Source organism: Canis lupus, chromosome 4 (assembly GCF_003254725.2).
Source record: "Canis lupus dingo isolate Sandy chromosome 4, ASM325472v2, whole genome shotgun sequence".
Classification (NCBI taxonomy): domain Eukaryota; kingdom Metazoa; phylum Chordata; class Mammalia; order Carnivora; family Canidae; genus Canis; species Canis lupus.
In genome coordinates, this window is record NC_064246.1 from 33,029,912 (window position 1) to 33,045,823 (window position 15,912).

The 15,912-nt window shown below is 35.5% G+C and overlaps 1 protein-coding gene across 12 annotated transcripts in view; it reads left to right on the top strand.

Annotated features, from left to right (window-relative positions):
- CCSER2 (coiled-coil serine rich protein 2) overlaps positions 1–15,912 on the top strand; it is a 189,695-nt gene that overhangs the window by 112,004 nt on the left and 61,779 nt on the right. For 11 of the 12 annotated variants that reach the window (XR_003131035.3, XM_025435088.3, XM_025435092.3 and 8 more), the window contains one exon: positions 214–409. The exons of the other annotated variant lie outside the window; for it this stretch is intronic. Coding sequence is in view for 10 of the 11 variants with exons in the window: in XM_025435088.3 (XP_025290873.1) it covers positions 214–409 (196 nt within the window). In the remaining variant the exon portion in view is untranslated. The remainder of the gene's footprint in view (positions 1–213; positions 410–15,912) is intronic. 12 annotated transcript variants of the gene reach the window in all.

Below are 15,912 nucleotides of genomic sequence, written 5' to 3' on the forward strand. Positions count from 1 at the left end.
GAGGAGTACAGAAGATAATTGTGTTAATGAGAACTAGAACTGATTAGAAATTTTGGTAGAAACAAATTGAGTGTCTGAGTTAAGCAAAATCAAAGGCTATGTGATAATGATAAATGATTTGTAATAATCTCTGCAATAATTTCATTACCCTATTTCTTTCTGAAATTATATTGTATATCTTTTCCCTCCCAACTTTTTCCTCTGCCCTTCTAGAGGCTCTCCCTATAGAGAATCTCCTTTGGGTCATTTTGAAAGCTATGGAGGGACCCCCTTTTTCCAGGCTCAGAAGATGTTTATAGATGTACCTGAAAATACAGTGATACTGGATGAGATGACACTCCGGCACATGGTCCAAGATTGTACTGCTGTAAAAACTCAGTTACTCAAACTGAAACGTCTGTTGCATCAGGTGAGTATATATGAACATTTTTAGCTCTAATATTTTGAATTGCAAAATGGATGGACTTTACTTTTTTTTTTTTTAAGTTAATTGGGTTTCTAATGTCTTCAAATTTCTGTAGAAATAATGCATGTAAATAGTATATAACTTTGGTGGGAGAAAACAAAATGGGATTTTGCATAATGCTTTCAGTACAATCTCCAACATTTATGAAATGTGTGATATTTTTTAGTAACCCAATTTTTCTCCTATATCCTTTTTTTATTTTTATAGTACCTACATTATAAGGTTGTTGACAGAATTAGAAATAGTAGTTGTAAATTTAGAGATCTAATACCTGAAGTATAGTATTCAGGCAGTTAGTCATCAGTGGCTGCTACTATAATTTCAGCTGAGTAGGAAATAAACAGCAGTTTTTACTTAAATAATCATAGTCATATAATTTAACTTTTATTTGAAACCTTCAAGTTTAGTCTTCCTCAGTCTTTTCATTTTTCACAATCTAGACTCATAGCAGTGATAGGACTTGTCCAAAGATACAGGGTGAGCTGATGGTAGAACCTGGTTTCTCATTCAATAGTACATTTTTTGTCCAAATTTAGGTCAGATACATAGCAGAAAACTAAGGAATAAAACACTAATTTAAAATCATGAAAATGTTTTGGTTAGTTTTAAACCCATTTTTATTTGTTGTAGACTAGCCACATTTTGCTTAAAATTATGGTTGAGGAAGAACAGTCTAGCTTTTCTGCTGAACTTACTTTCTGGATTACCTTTGTCAGGCTTGTATGTTACAGCTTCTTAGGAGCAGGGACCAATTCTTATAATTTCTGGTGTCCATCAAAACTAAACTCTTGATATATGCTCAGTTAAGACTAGCCGAAGTGAAATACAGCCCCTGTGTTAGTAATAGTAATGATGTTTAGTATAAGTATCCTGTTAAAGTCATGTAAATTGTTTTATAGATACTTAATTATGGATTTTTTGGACTGGTCTTCTCCATTCTTTATGGATGTTGGATTACTTTTTGAAAAGAAACCTTTCTAAATGTTAGCTGGGAGCAAGAAAGGGGAAGATCTTTTTCAGGTCTGAGATTCTTGGACTTCTCTAGAGGCAGAAAGAGATTTTATGATTGAAATATCTAGACATAGAGCATAGAATTTTAACTGTAACTAGGAGATAGACTGGTTTATAGTGTTTCTCTGCTCATTAGTCTGGGGAGATTTTTCTCATCAGAAGCTTCAGAGTCAAAGGAAGAGAAAGCAGAAGGTGTGGGGAATGGCTAAAATATGTTAGGTATCTACTTTGAATCAGTCATTGTATATACCACATAGCCTCTTTTGTGTCTGGGTTTATTGCCCTGAAACATGAAGCATGATAAATACCAGCTAATCAGACCAGGCGTAATGGGAAAAGTAGCATGATTCAGGAGAGAAATACATGAATTGATAACCAGTGATAACCGCCACAAAAATAGAAAACTTTTTAAAGAAAAACTGTAACTCTCTTAATAGCTCTTTTCTGTCATTTTATGACCTCCGAAGTTTTATAGTAAACACTGGTCAAGTTAACTTTACTTTTTGTTTATGCAGTGAAAAAATTATGAGAAGAAAAGTTGCAGAATTTTTTTAGGGCACCTTTGAAATTTCCCAAAATGGTAATAGAAATTAAAAGCTGAATGAATCTAAGGTTTCATATAACTACCTCTATTTTTTCCCTATTCAGTATTACTAAATTTAAAGAAATTCAGTGTGATATAGTTTTTAAAAATTCACATAGTATTCAGAGACTTAATAAAAATGCAGTATTTTTGTCCTTCTCTCCATGTCAGCCAACCATTCTAGTCTGAACAGATAACCATCTGAAGATTTCTCTGGAGCTATCATGTAGGGCCTTATTTTTGTCCTAATTCTGGGATTGGGTTCACTGTTTTTTGTATACCTTCTTTTTTGTTTGTTTACTCCCTCATTTTGCGAGAGTATATCTTTACTTTCTAAGAGTGGGCAAATGGATGGTAAAATTTTTTTTTTTTTTTTTAGTTACTGCCTTATGGAAAATTTCTTTTGTCTACTCTAATATTTGATATTAATGGTTTGGCAGGGGTAGAAATGAATTTTCCCTTAGAAATCATTACTTTTCTAGGATTCAGGTTATCCACTGGGAAGAGTCTACATTCTGATCCATTTTACATTTTATGTTGCCTGTTTATGTTATCTATCTGAGGGATTTGTAATCTTTTTTTTTTTTTCTGGCACTTTAATCTTTTATTTCTGGCATTATGTAATTTCACAATAATGTCCTGAGATTTGAGTTTTGTTGTAGTTGTTTGTATATTTCCCTCTTAATATATGAGTAATTTAGTAGACTCTTTAGAGATTCATATAGTGTGAAATTTTCTTATTTCTATGATTTTATTTTTTACCCCATTTTCTCTGGATCTTTATGGAATTCTTATTAATTGCTAACTAGGACTTCTGAATTGATTCTTAGTCTTTTATCTTTTTCTTTCATACTTTCCTTTGGATTTGATTATCTTTTCTGGTATAGTTCTTCAATATCATTTTCCAGCTCTCCATTTCTGTTGAATTACTTATCTTGGCAATTGTATCCTCAGTTTCCAAAAATTCTTTATTATATTCCATTCCTTATGTATATAATTTAATTTTTGTTTTGTCAGTAACTATATTGAGTGTTTCTGTTAGGTTTTGTTAAGATTTCTCAGGTTCCTTGAGTTACATCTCTTTTCTAAGCATTTTGTTCTTTGTGTTTATTTTGGTTTCTTTTGGAATCTTTCCTCAAATATCTAATGACTATTTGTTTATTAATATTTAAAAGTGAGGAACTAAAAACTTGATTCAGGACTCTTTGTATGTGGACTGGGCTGGTCAGCTGGCTGGCTTGATTTTGTATTACTGGATGGATATTGGGAGACCCTCAATATCTAGTGAGCAGAGGATTTTTCCTTCTTAGTTCTGTTTTCTCCAGAAAGGCAACCTGATTTATTTTTTATTTATTTATTTATTTTTTTGCTTGGAGTAGAGATAGAAGACTGGAAGTTGGTTCTTGCCTTATGCTGACTTCCAGTTAATTCCCATCATAAAACACCCCTTCCTCCCCAGCCAGGCTCTGTGCTCAGTGGAGAGTGTGATTCTCCCTCTCTCTGTGTCCCTCCCCCCACTTGTGTGTGCTCTCTCCCTCAAATAAGTTTTTTTTTAAATCTTTAAAAAAGATTGAATTAAATTTATAGAAAGGAAACTAAAAAGAAACTATTAATGAAAATATAAATAGCATAAAAATGATTTCTGTAGCCTAATTCTTAAGTGGAAACAACAGAATTTTATAGAGCTCCTGAGAACTTTACATATAAATATGTAAAAGTCCTATTACCTACTACTCAGTAAATGTATGTTAGATTGATTTTAATCCAACAGTTTTATAATTGCCTTACCTGCCTTAGTTGCTGGTTATTCCTTAATCCAGTGACCTCTCATTGCTGTCTTTATTTTCTTAATCACCAGGACCTGATCAAGAGGCCTTGCTTGATAAAAACAAATAGGAAACCACATTTGCATTTTCTAGATTCCCCCTGAGTGTCTATTACTAGTTTGAAGGAATTGCCTTTGAAATTAGTCTGGGTTCTCCAAAGAAAAAGAACTGAGAGAGAGAGAGAGAGAGAAGAGGAGAGAGGAGATAAGATGAGATTTATTTTAAGGAATTGGCTCATGTGATTATGCTGGTTGAGAAATCCCAAGATCGGCAGTTGACAAGCTAGAAACCTAGGAGAGCTGGTGGTATATAGTTCTAGTCTGAGTCTGAAGGCCTGAGAACCAGGAGAACCAACAGTTAAGTTGCGGAATGAGTCTGAATACAAAGGCAGCAGAAGACTGCTCAAAGGCAGTCAGACAGAGTGAATTTTCCTCTACTCCACCTTTTTTTTCTATTCAGCCCTTCAGTGGGTTGGATGAGGCCCACCCACATTGGGGAGGCATTCTTTAAGTCCATGGATGGTAGTTTTGATAGAAGCATTGTAAGCAGAGAAGCAAATCCATATCTAGTGTCAATTCCAGTAAGGACAAAATGTTGTCCTTTTCATGATGGAAGTAGCCTAGTGCAATCAACCTTCCACCAGGTAGCTGGTTGATCATTGAAGGAGTGGTGCCATATGAAGGTCTCAATATTGATCTCTGCTGCAGGCGAGTTAAGCACGAAACAGTGACCATAGCCAAGGTGGCCATGTTGCTGACTCTGTGCATAACCTCCATCTCTGCCATCATTGCCATTTTTTTCATGAGCCTGTTGGAGGATGACAGAGGTGGCTGGGGAAAGAGGCTGACTGGTATCCATGGAATGAATCAGAGTATCCACTTAATTCTTTAAATCCTCTTTTGCTGAGGTCACCCATTGGTGAGCATTCGCATGAGACATAAATATCTTGCTATTTTTTGCCCAGAGTTCTGTCCATATATACTTCTTCCCCATTCCTTGTCTCTGGTTTTTCAGTCATATTTCTTCTAAGTCCCTGACCATGGCCTGTATATTGGTATATAATTGCATTTCTGGACATTTCTCCTTCTAAGCAGAGTGAACAACCACATGCAGTGCTTGAAATTCTGTCTACTTGAAAGATTTCCCTTCAGTGCTATCCTTCTGGGATGTACCTGAAAGGAGCTGTAGTGTTGCACTGAACACTTTGAGATGTTGTCTGCATATCGTATGGAACCATCTGTTAAATCAGACCTGAGTCTTCTCTTCCTCTGTCAGCTGATTCTAGGAAACTCCCCATGAAGCCATAGTGTAGTTTGGGAGAGAGAAGGCGGTGTAGCAGGAGTGGGGACAATGGGCATTTGAGCCACTTCTTTCATGTAAGTTATTTGTATCCTTAGGGCCTGTTTAGGCCCAATCAAATTTATACCACTTCTGATTGATGATAGAATGTTTCTGTGCACCCACAACTTTATGACTTTGTGTGTCAGATAATAAATACCCTGTTCATGATGGGCAGCTCAGGTAGCACGGTAACTTGGTGGCTCAAGATTAAGCATTCAGTCACTACTAAGACACAGTAACAGGCCAAAAGCTGTATCTCCAAAGGACTGTAGTTATCTGCAGAGGATGGCAGGGCTTTGCTCCAAAATCGTAAGGGCCTGCACTGAGACTCATCTTTCAAAGGCCTGCTGTAGTCTCCAAATGGTATCCCTATCTGTAACTGAAACTTCCATACCATACGATCCATGGAGCAGAGCAGCTTGCACAGCAGCCTGGACCTGTTGTAGAACCTCCTGGGTCCTACTCAAAACTAGCAGCTATTTGGGTCACTTGGTAAATGGGCCAGAATAACACATCCAAACAAGGAATATGTTACCTCCAAAATCCAAACATGCCTACTAGGTACTATACATCTTTTTTGGTTATAGAAAGATATAGATAGTGACTTATTCTTCACCTTAGAAAGGATATTGTGACATGCCCATGGTCCTTACTCCTTCTTGCTGCCGCCTTTTTCTACAAATAATTGTTTATATTCCTTTTGTGTTCCTGGCAGTTAAGGGTAAATTGATGATTGGACAGTGCTATTCAGAGTAGCTCATACAAGTGTTTGTTATTAGTCCATGGAGAATTAAAGTAGCTCTTGCCAGAATAGAAAACACATTTCATCCTTGTTATAGAAATTCTTGCTATCAAAGAAAAAACTGAACCAAAACTTAAACTGTGTTTAGTGACTAGTTGATTTATAGTTTGGTGCAAGCTTTTTTGCGTATCACAGACAGAATATAGTTTGTACCAGAAATGATCTGCAAATCAAACTGTAAATCACACTGGTGAAAGTTACTATCCTTACTTGTGGAAGAGAAGTCCAGGGAATGAAAAAGATATGCAATCAAGTATTACACTAGAGGTATCTTTACGTAGTATATGAAACAGAAAAATTGCTCTGGGAATGGAGATGAAAAAATTCACTCTATGGCATTATGGAGATGTGAAACTGTAAGCTGAATTTGTTAGGTGCAGAATTTGGGGGAGATAGTATGAATATAGTTATAGGTTCTTGAGAACATGATCTACATTTGTCATAATGACTATGGGAAAACCCATGAGTATGTAAGATAAAGAGAAAGCCAGAAAAAGCAGTGCTTACCTGATACACTTTGAGGTCACTATTAATACAACTTCTTACTGTAAAAATGTTTATTATTAAGAAGAATTAAGCATTTATACTGCATTTATATTGGGATCTGTATTTCAGTAACTAAATCCTTAATGAAATAGGGTGGAAGTTTGCTGAAGAATGCCAGCAAATAAATGTAGAAAGTGTGATAAAGTTAGAGAAACATTATTTTACAAACCCTAAAGAACTGTTAGATAAATGGGCAGTGGGTTCCTAGTCAGTTAGTGTGTCAAAATAACATCATATAAATTATTTGTAGTTACAAGAGAAAAATATACTTGTTCACTGAAGAGATCAAACTGTCATCACCCCAATCCTGAGATGGTTTTCCCATTATTGAGTTGAGTTATCCTGAGAGTATGTATCTGCTCATGTGATAAATGTAATTGTGCATACTATATTCTAGCAAAACCATTTAATTTTAATTCCTCAAGCCATTGCTTAACAACTTCCTTTTTATACAAGAAAAAGAGAGGAAGGAACCAGACAAATTCACATTTGGAAATTCTGTAGGAAAAAATAGTAATATTCTTTTTTAGCTTATTAGTGTCCAAAAAGTTGGTGCAGGGAGGTGAAAGTGCTACACTGAAAGAAATTTAAGGGACAACTAGATGTAATGTGAGATTCTAAATTGATATTTGTTTGACAGATCAACTATGGCAGACATTTTTGGCCCATTGAGGGAAGTTTGAATATGGCTTATGTCTTAGATGAGGTAAAAATTTTCTGAAATGGAAAGATAGAGATTGTTGACTAAAGACATGTTATAAAACAGTATACGCATTAGAATCATACATATTTACATATATCTATATATGTGTATCTCCAGAAGGAAATGCACTAAGGTGTTAATGGTGATGATACCTGGATGGTGAGCATGCGATGTTTTTTTTTTTTTCTAAATCTACATTTTCTCATTTCTAAATTTCTATAATATGTATTTACTATTTTGGAGAAAAAAAGTTATTGAAATAGTACACATCCTATTCAAAGATCAGTTTGTAATGGATTATGGTTTCAATGTAGGATGTTAGAGAAGAAGCAATAGTGATAGGCTTAGGGCAGATTGTAAAGGGCCTGTGGGCCACAAAAGGTGCTTGAACATTACTCTTTAGGCAGTAGTAAGCCAGATGAGTGGCCTGGCCTGCTTGGTATTTTAAAAATATTATTCGAAGGGATTTTCAGAAAATGAATATCAGAGGGAATGGGTTAAATCAATATTTAGGAGAATGTTTCAGAATCCAAGTTTTAGCCTAAATTTCAATTTTCAGTTGCTTTTGAAAATAGTTAAAATTGTGTTCTCTTTCATGCATATGTCCTACAGAATTGTGTATGTAAAACTTTTATGTAGTTGTCTATATTGCATACCGAGCATTTTTCTTTCTTTTTTTTTTTTTTTGGGATGCATACCGAGCATTTTTCTAATTAATGCACATTATCTCTAGTCCTTGAAAAGTAGGTGAAACTTGCTTTATCTCACAGCTGAGGAAGTTGAGGCTCAGAAAGCTAATTAGTGAGGCAGCTGGGTAGCTCAGTTGGTTAAGTGTCAGACTCTTGATTTCAGCTCAGGTCATGATCTCAGTGTCATGAGAGCGAGCTGCATAGGGCTCTGAGCTCAAGGAGAAGGAGGAGTCTGCTTCTCTCCTTAACCCCTCTGGTCCCCCCGCCCCCTCCAACAGGCTCGCTCTCCAAATTAAATAAATAAATCTTAAAAATAAAAGATAGCTAATTAGTTATAAAACTAGGATTTTTTTTACCTCAATCTTCATGATTCCAAGGCCTGTTGCACACAGTGGCATTCTTAGGCGATTCACTGGGGGACAACAGGGAGAGGAAGGAGAATGTGAAGGCAACTTCTCGCTATCACATCACCCTGCATCCCCTCAGCCAATCCCAAGGTTTGGAATCTTTATTAAATAGGCCTCTATATTTAAGCATTCACCTGAACAGAGTTCTCGTTGCACACAATGAGAAAATTTTAAAATTTAAAATGGTAAAACATTGTATTTCGCCTTTGATCCGGTTTTTGTTATATGTAGTTCAAGGTTATTTCACAGTTTAAGCAACACTTTCATGTACCCTATTTTCTTTATTACAATGACACTGTGGGACAGAGAGGATTGCAGTAATCTTATTTTAATGACAGAGCATTGAGATTCCCAGATTTAATTATTTTTATTAAGGTCACACAGTTGCATTCTAATGCAGAATGATTTTTAAACTAAGGGCTTTTGAAATCTTTTAGCTTAGCACTTACTGTGTTGCCTAATTTAGGGAATTTTAAATAAATTTTGATCTGATCTGAAGAACATGGGGACATACAGAAAAAATAATTTTTAGTGTTTTGTCTCCTTACTTTAATTCTGTATGTCCTGTTTCAAACACTTGAAGCATAATATGCATGTAGAGAAGGGTGTATAGTTAATAAATGTCTATTTCAGTTTTCACAAACTGAAAATATACATGTAGACAGCACCCGATAAGAAATAGAACATTACCAAAACCCCAAACAGAAGCATCCACTGTCCCTCATTTTTAATGACTATTGATTTTTGAAAACAGATTCGTTTCTTTATGTTTGAACTTTATATAAGTGAAATTATTTATACTCTATTGTATTTGGCTTCTTTTGCTCAACATTTTGTAAGTCATCCATTTTCTGCATTCATTCACATTGCTATAAATAAGAATATTACGTGATGTGAATATACACAGTTTATTTGTTCTACAGTTAATATTTAGCAGTTTTTTAGTTGGGATTATTATGAATAATGCTGCTATAATATTGGTGAACATATGTGATATGTGCACTTTTGTTGTGTCTATGTGAGTGGAATGGCTGACTCATAAAGTATGTAGATATTCAGCTTTAGTATGTAGTACAAAAACAGTTTTCCAAAGTGGTTATGCTCATCCATTTTCTTGCCTCTCATTTCTTTTTATTATTTTCCCTGTTTGCTTTTATCACATTATCATTGTCAGCATCTCTTTGACCCTAGGGTAGGAAGTGAAGACTCTTAAAATGGAATAATGAGAAGAGCATGATGACACCTCTGACATTTTCTTTGGGATTGTAAAATAATTGATCCTGATGATTCATACCCTATCTACCTGTTTGGGGGATAAAAATAAATGTATAATTGTGTTTTATGAACTGTCAAGTGTAAATACAAATGTTTTATTTAATTATTTCCTTTCACCTTCAATGTTGAGAATAAAACCAGCAATTTTTCCCTCATATAATGCTCCTGTCTGCCCTCTACCATCACTCTTGCTCTCTGTGTGAGTGTGTGTGTGTGCGTGTGTGCGTTTAGGAGCAGTGGTGGCAGCAGCAGCAACCTAGGTGAGTGTACTGAATTAAGGAGCTGCTGAAATAATGCCTTTTGATCGTGGAGAACCACAGAAAAGCCAGGGAACGCATGCTTCTCTATCTCCAGACTTCTTTCATCATTCCAGGAGAAAAAAAAAGTTTATGAAATCTACATGGAAAGCACATATACAACATAAGGGTACGGTTAAATGAGTAATGTGAACAGGTTTATACTTAATACCCAGGCTAATAAATGAGGCATTGAGAAGCTCCTGTATATTCCTTCCTGATGGCAGTGCCGTCTCTTCCAGAATCTAGCATTTCCCTTGTCTGTTAATTTTTAACCATCTATATTTGTAGTCCTGTGAATACTAGTTTTGCTTCTTCTTCTTTTTTTTTAAGATTTTATTTATCCATTTGTGAGAGAGAGAGCACACACATGAATGGGGAGGCAGGGAGAGGGAGAAGCAGGCTCCCCATGGAGCAGGGAGCCCAATGCGAGACTTCATCCCAGGACCCCAGGATCATGACCCCAGCTGAAGGCAGACACTTAACCAACTGAGCCACCCAGGAACCTCAGTTTTACTTCTTTTAGAACTTTATATAAATGAAATTATACTAAAAGTGTTTCTCTGTGACTTCTTTTATTTATCATTTTAAGGTTCATTTATACTTGTGTTCTGTTTCGTAAATTTTCATTTCTGAATTTTATGAACAAACAATAATTTCTTTGCCCATTTTACTCTTGGTGTACATTTTATTTCTTTCCAATATACTTTTTTTTTTTTTGCTGTCACAAATAATATGAACGTTTTCCTTGTACATGTGTGAAAACTTCTGAATAAATTAAGAGTGGAATTTCTGATCATGGAACACAGAAATATTGTACTCAAGAAATTTCATACTATTTCCCAAAATTGTTCAATGTGTTTCACTCCCCTTAAGTAGTATATACTGTTTTCCATTGTTCTACATCTGTTCAACATTTGGTATTATCCAACTTCTTAATTTTTCATGTGATGGGAATATAGTGATATTTAATTATGGTTTTATTCTGCATTTCCCTGACTAGTAATAAAGTTGAGCTTCTTTGTGTATTTATGGAATATTTGTGCTTGGTCATGCCTTTTATCTCTGTTTTAGAGTTTTTTGTATATTCTAAATGTAAGTATTTAGTTATATGTCTTCGCTTCTGTAGCCTCCTTTTTCATTCTGTGTTATCTTCTCATAAACAAATATTATCAATTCTAATATAATTGAGTTTATCAGACTATTTTTTGTGGTTTTCTCTTTCGGAAATCTTTAAGAAATCTCTTCTTCCCCTGAGATTATAGACATAATCTCCCTTACTTTTCTAAAAATAATAAGTTTTGACCTTCTCAATTAAATTGCAAAGACTTTGTATTTGATTTCAGTGTGTGTAAGTATGAGATAGAGATCGACTTTTTTTTTTTTTTAAGATTTTATTTATTTATTCATGAGAGACACAGAGAGACAGAGACACAGGCAGAGGGAGAAGCAGGCTCCACGCGGGGAGCCCAAGGTGCGACTCGATCCAGGGACTCCAGGATCATGCCTTGAGCCAAAGGCAGATGCTTAACCGCTGAGCTACCCAGGCATCCCTCATTTTTTTTCTATATGAATAATCATAGAGTGGGTCCAGTACTAAAACTATTAAGAGTCCACTCTTTTTCCTCTGACATGCAGTGCTGGTCCATATATGTGATACTATCCCTGTTTCAAGAAACACAATCTAACTTTTATAGTAGGGCTTGATAATGCATTATCATGGTTCCCTATCTTGTTCTTCTGCTTAAGTATCTTAACTATGCTAAAGTCTTTTGTTTTTTCATAAAATGTTGGAATCATTTTGTTGAGTCCTATGAAAATTGTTTTGGGATTTTAATGGGAATAACAATGAACTGATAATAGATCAAATTTCAGAAAGAATTAACATCTTACAATATTTAGACTTACTATCCAAAACCATGATATACAGGTCCATTGATTCAGTTTTAAGAGGTATTTTTAATAAAGTTTTATAGTTTTATTTTAAAAACTTGTATAATTTTTTTAGATTTATTTCCAGTTCTTAGAAGTTTTTGTTGCTATTTTAAGTCCTATCATTTTCTAATGGATTGTTACTGGTTTACAGAAATGCAATAGACTCTTGATATAAAGAGTTTGTATCCAGCAACCTAGATACAGTTATTACTTATTTGATAATTTATCCATAGATTTATTTGGAATTTTTTATTTATATTATCATATAATCTGCAATAATGACAGTTCTTTTTCCTTCTCAGTGTTTGTATTTTTCCTTGCTTTATGTGCTGGCTGGGAACTCCAGTTTAATACTGAATTGTTCCTGTTTTGCTTCAAACTTAACAGGAGTGCTTTCAATGTTTGAATGTTAAGCATGACATTTTACTGTATCCCTTTTTGTGGATACCCTTTATGAGGTGAAGGAAATGTGTTTTTTATTTTGTTTTTAATGTTTAAAAAAAAAACCATTCTCCTTCTTACAAAAACATTTTAAGTACTTTCTTCATTTCATATTTCTTCCCCTGAACAGTATGAGAGTAAGTTGCTTGCTGAAGTACATCACTGCCAAATATTAAATGTATATTTCCTACAAATAAAGATTTTCTCTTGTGTAGCCACAATGTAGTCATCAAAATCAGGGAGTGAACACCGATGCATTATTACCATGTAATCTTCACAGCTTGCCATTAGTTATGTCCACTATAGCAAAAAGATCCAGTTTAGAATCACATACTGTTTTTAATTGTCATTGTCTCTGGTTTTCTTCAAACTGCAATACTTCCTCAGTTTTCCCTTAGCTTTGATGACCTTGACATTTTTTAATATTATAGGCCAATTATTCTGCAGAATGCCCCTCAGTTTGGGTGTGTCTGTGTAGCCATATGATTCAGGTTCTACATCTTCAATAGGGATGTCACAGAAACAGCGCTGCATTGTTCTCATTGCCTTTTGCTCATTGTCAGGTGGCTCATGATTTTGGTTTTCTCGTTAGTGATACTACCTTTCATGACTTGATAAAGGTATTGTCTGCTAGGCTTCTCAACTGTAACATTACTCTTTTCCCCTTTATTAGTATTTTGTTGGGAAGAATTTTGAAACTATATAAATATTGTATTCCTTGTTATATTTCCATATAATCCAGTGACTTATTTATTATATTATGCATATACTCATAGTTCCTTATTTTATGTCATCAATCTGTGAATATAATTTATTTGATGCTCACACTGTCCATGATTTGGAATTTGAGAACTCTTTTGGGTTGGCTTCTTTTGTATTTTTGACTTGTACCCATCATTCTTTGAATACTTTTTTGGAAATGTAAGATATCCCATTCTAATTAAATATTTTCCCTATTCCGAGGATCCCTGGGTGGCTCAGCGGTTTAGCGCCTTTCTTTGGCCCAGGGCGCGATCCCGGGGTCCCGGGATCGGGTCCCGCATCGGGCTCCTGGCATGGAGCCTGTGTCTGCCTGTGTCTCTGCCTCTCTCTCCTCTCTCTATGACTATCATGAGTAAATTAAAAAATTCTTTAAAAAAATAAATAAATAAATAAAATCTTTAAAAAAAAATATTTTCCCTATTCCTGTCTGGAAACAGCCATTTTTTCAAGGAACCCTGGTTACTTCTAGTGGAGAATGATATTTAGAAGCCAAGATCTGGGGGCTAGGTGTGCTTATTGTTAATGACTTGTCAGTGCCCTTAAGCCCTCTCAGGGCCTGTGAGTATGCGTGGATGTATTTGTGGGTGTTTATATGGATACTTCTGACTATATTTCTGTATCTGTCTCTATGTATTGAAGCTGTGGGTTTATTCTCATAAGCTTAATTCCAATGTAAATACAGCATTTCTCTTTTTCTGTGTTTATAATTCTCTCCTCCAACAGTGAGAACTTTTTTTTTTCTTTAATATGTTTATTCATTTCATCAATCCTCTGTGTTCACCTTCCTTACTCTGCTTGGGCTCTGATGCCTTGTCATCCAGCCCCATGGATTTGGACACTCCTTACCAGTCTCACTCTCCATTTGGATGCTTCCTTACTCTGCTTGGGCTTGATACCATATGTCCATTGATACCTGCACATGGACACCTTTCTTGTCCTAGTTGGTTCTGACACCTGACACTAGTTCTTTTCCTGTAGATGCCCTCTTCATGCTGTTTGAGTTCTAGTAGTCCTCTGCCAGGCCACACCATGTGTGTGTGCCCACCTCAGTCTGCTTGGTTCCTGGCAGTCCATTCCAGGCTGCCCATTAGTGCATGTGCCCTTCTCATTCTACTCAGGCTTGACTCTGCTATCACATGGTCCCCTCCTCCCTCTGTGAATGTCTTTTTTACTCCTGTGGACTCTGACATGCCTGGTAAGCTGCCCCTCTGCAGGAACATATTCTTTACGTAGGCTCTTTTAGGGTAGAGACTTATCTTGCTCTGTCTCGCCTAATGGCTTGTTCAGGAAGGGAAAAGATAGTGAAGAGGAAGAAGGAGCAAGTTAGAAAAAGAAATTATATCAGCTTCATTAAGGTATAATTACATTCAAATAAAGTACACCCATTTTCTTTATACAGTTTACATTTTTAAAAAATTTTTATTTATTTATGATAGTCACAGAGAGAGAGAGAGAGAGAGAGAGAGAGAGAGAGGCAGAGACATAGGCAGAAGGAGAAGCAGGTTCCATGCACCGGGAGCCCGACGTGGGATTCGATCCCGGGTCTCCAGGATCGTGTCCTGGGCCAAAGGCAGGCGCTAAACCGCTGCGCCACCCAGGGATCCCTATACAGTTTACATTTTGATAAATATGTCTACATTTGTAGATAAAGGGTATTTTTATAGCTGCAGAAATCCTCTTATTTCCCTTTGGAGACTCTCAAACCTGTCCCAGGCAGCCATTGCTCTGCTTACTGTTACTAAGTTTGGTCTTTTCTAGAAATGTATCTAAATGAGATCATCCAATGTGTACTCTTTTTGTTTCTGGGTTCTTTCACGAACGATCATGGTTTTGATATTCATCTATGTTATTGAGGTTATCAGTAATTCATTCCTTTTTATTACTGAAGAGCATTTTGTTGTGTGTGTATACATATACACATATATAGATACTACAACTTTGATTTTACTCATTTACCTGTTGATAGACCTTTGAGTTGTTTTTAGTTGTGGGATAATTGGGATAATGCTGAATTTCTAGATATTAATGATGAAAATTAACAAAAATGAATGTAATTTCAAAAAATAATAATGTGAATTTAGACCAGTTCTTCCACTTGTTTGTTGTGTGGTCTTGGACAAATTACCTATAAAAGATACAGAGAATATAATAGCTCCTATTTTGGGACTGTTGTAAAGAATACATGAGGAAATTTGGACAAAGTGCTAAGCATAATCTCTGATACATGGAAAACAATGAATAAATGTGAGGTATTACTAACAATAATATATAAGATGTGTAAAATAAAAAATGTGAAGGTCAGGGATTTTTAATTGCTTGCATTGCTTAAAATTTTATGTGGCTACTCAAAAAGCTAATTCCATTTACTTTAGTATTCATTTAATTAGTGTTATTCCATCATTTAGTATATTTTATTAAGCATCTGTTGAGTACTAAGACTATAGTAATAATGAAGATAAAAAGAAAGGTGGCACAATTCTTGTCTTTTTTTTTTTTTAAGATTTTATTTATTTATTCATGAGAGACAGAGAGAGAGAGGCAGAGACACAGGCAGAGGGAGAAGCAGGCTCCGTGCAGGGAGCCCGACGTGGGACTTGATCCCGGGTCTCCAGGATAACGCCCTGGGCCGAAGGCAGTGCTAAACTGCTGAGCCACCAGGGCTGCCCACAATTCTTGTCTTTTATGTAGTGTTTTCTTCTTAAAATTATACATTACAACTGGCTAGTGGGTTTTGAAATAAATTTTGACCATTGTAACTAGAATTTTTTCCTAATAAAATAGTCTAGGCACTATCAGGGGGCATCACATGTAGCAATGACAAATATCGCT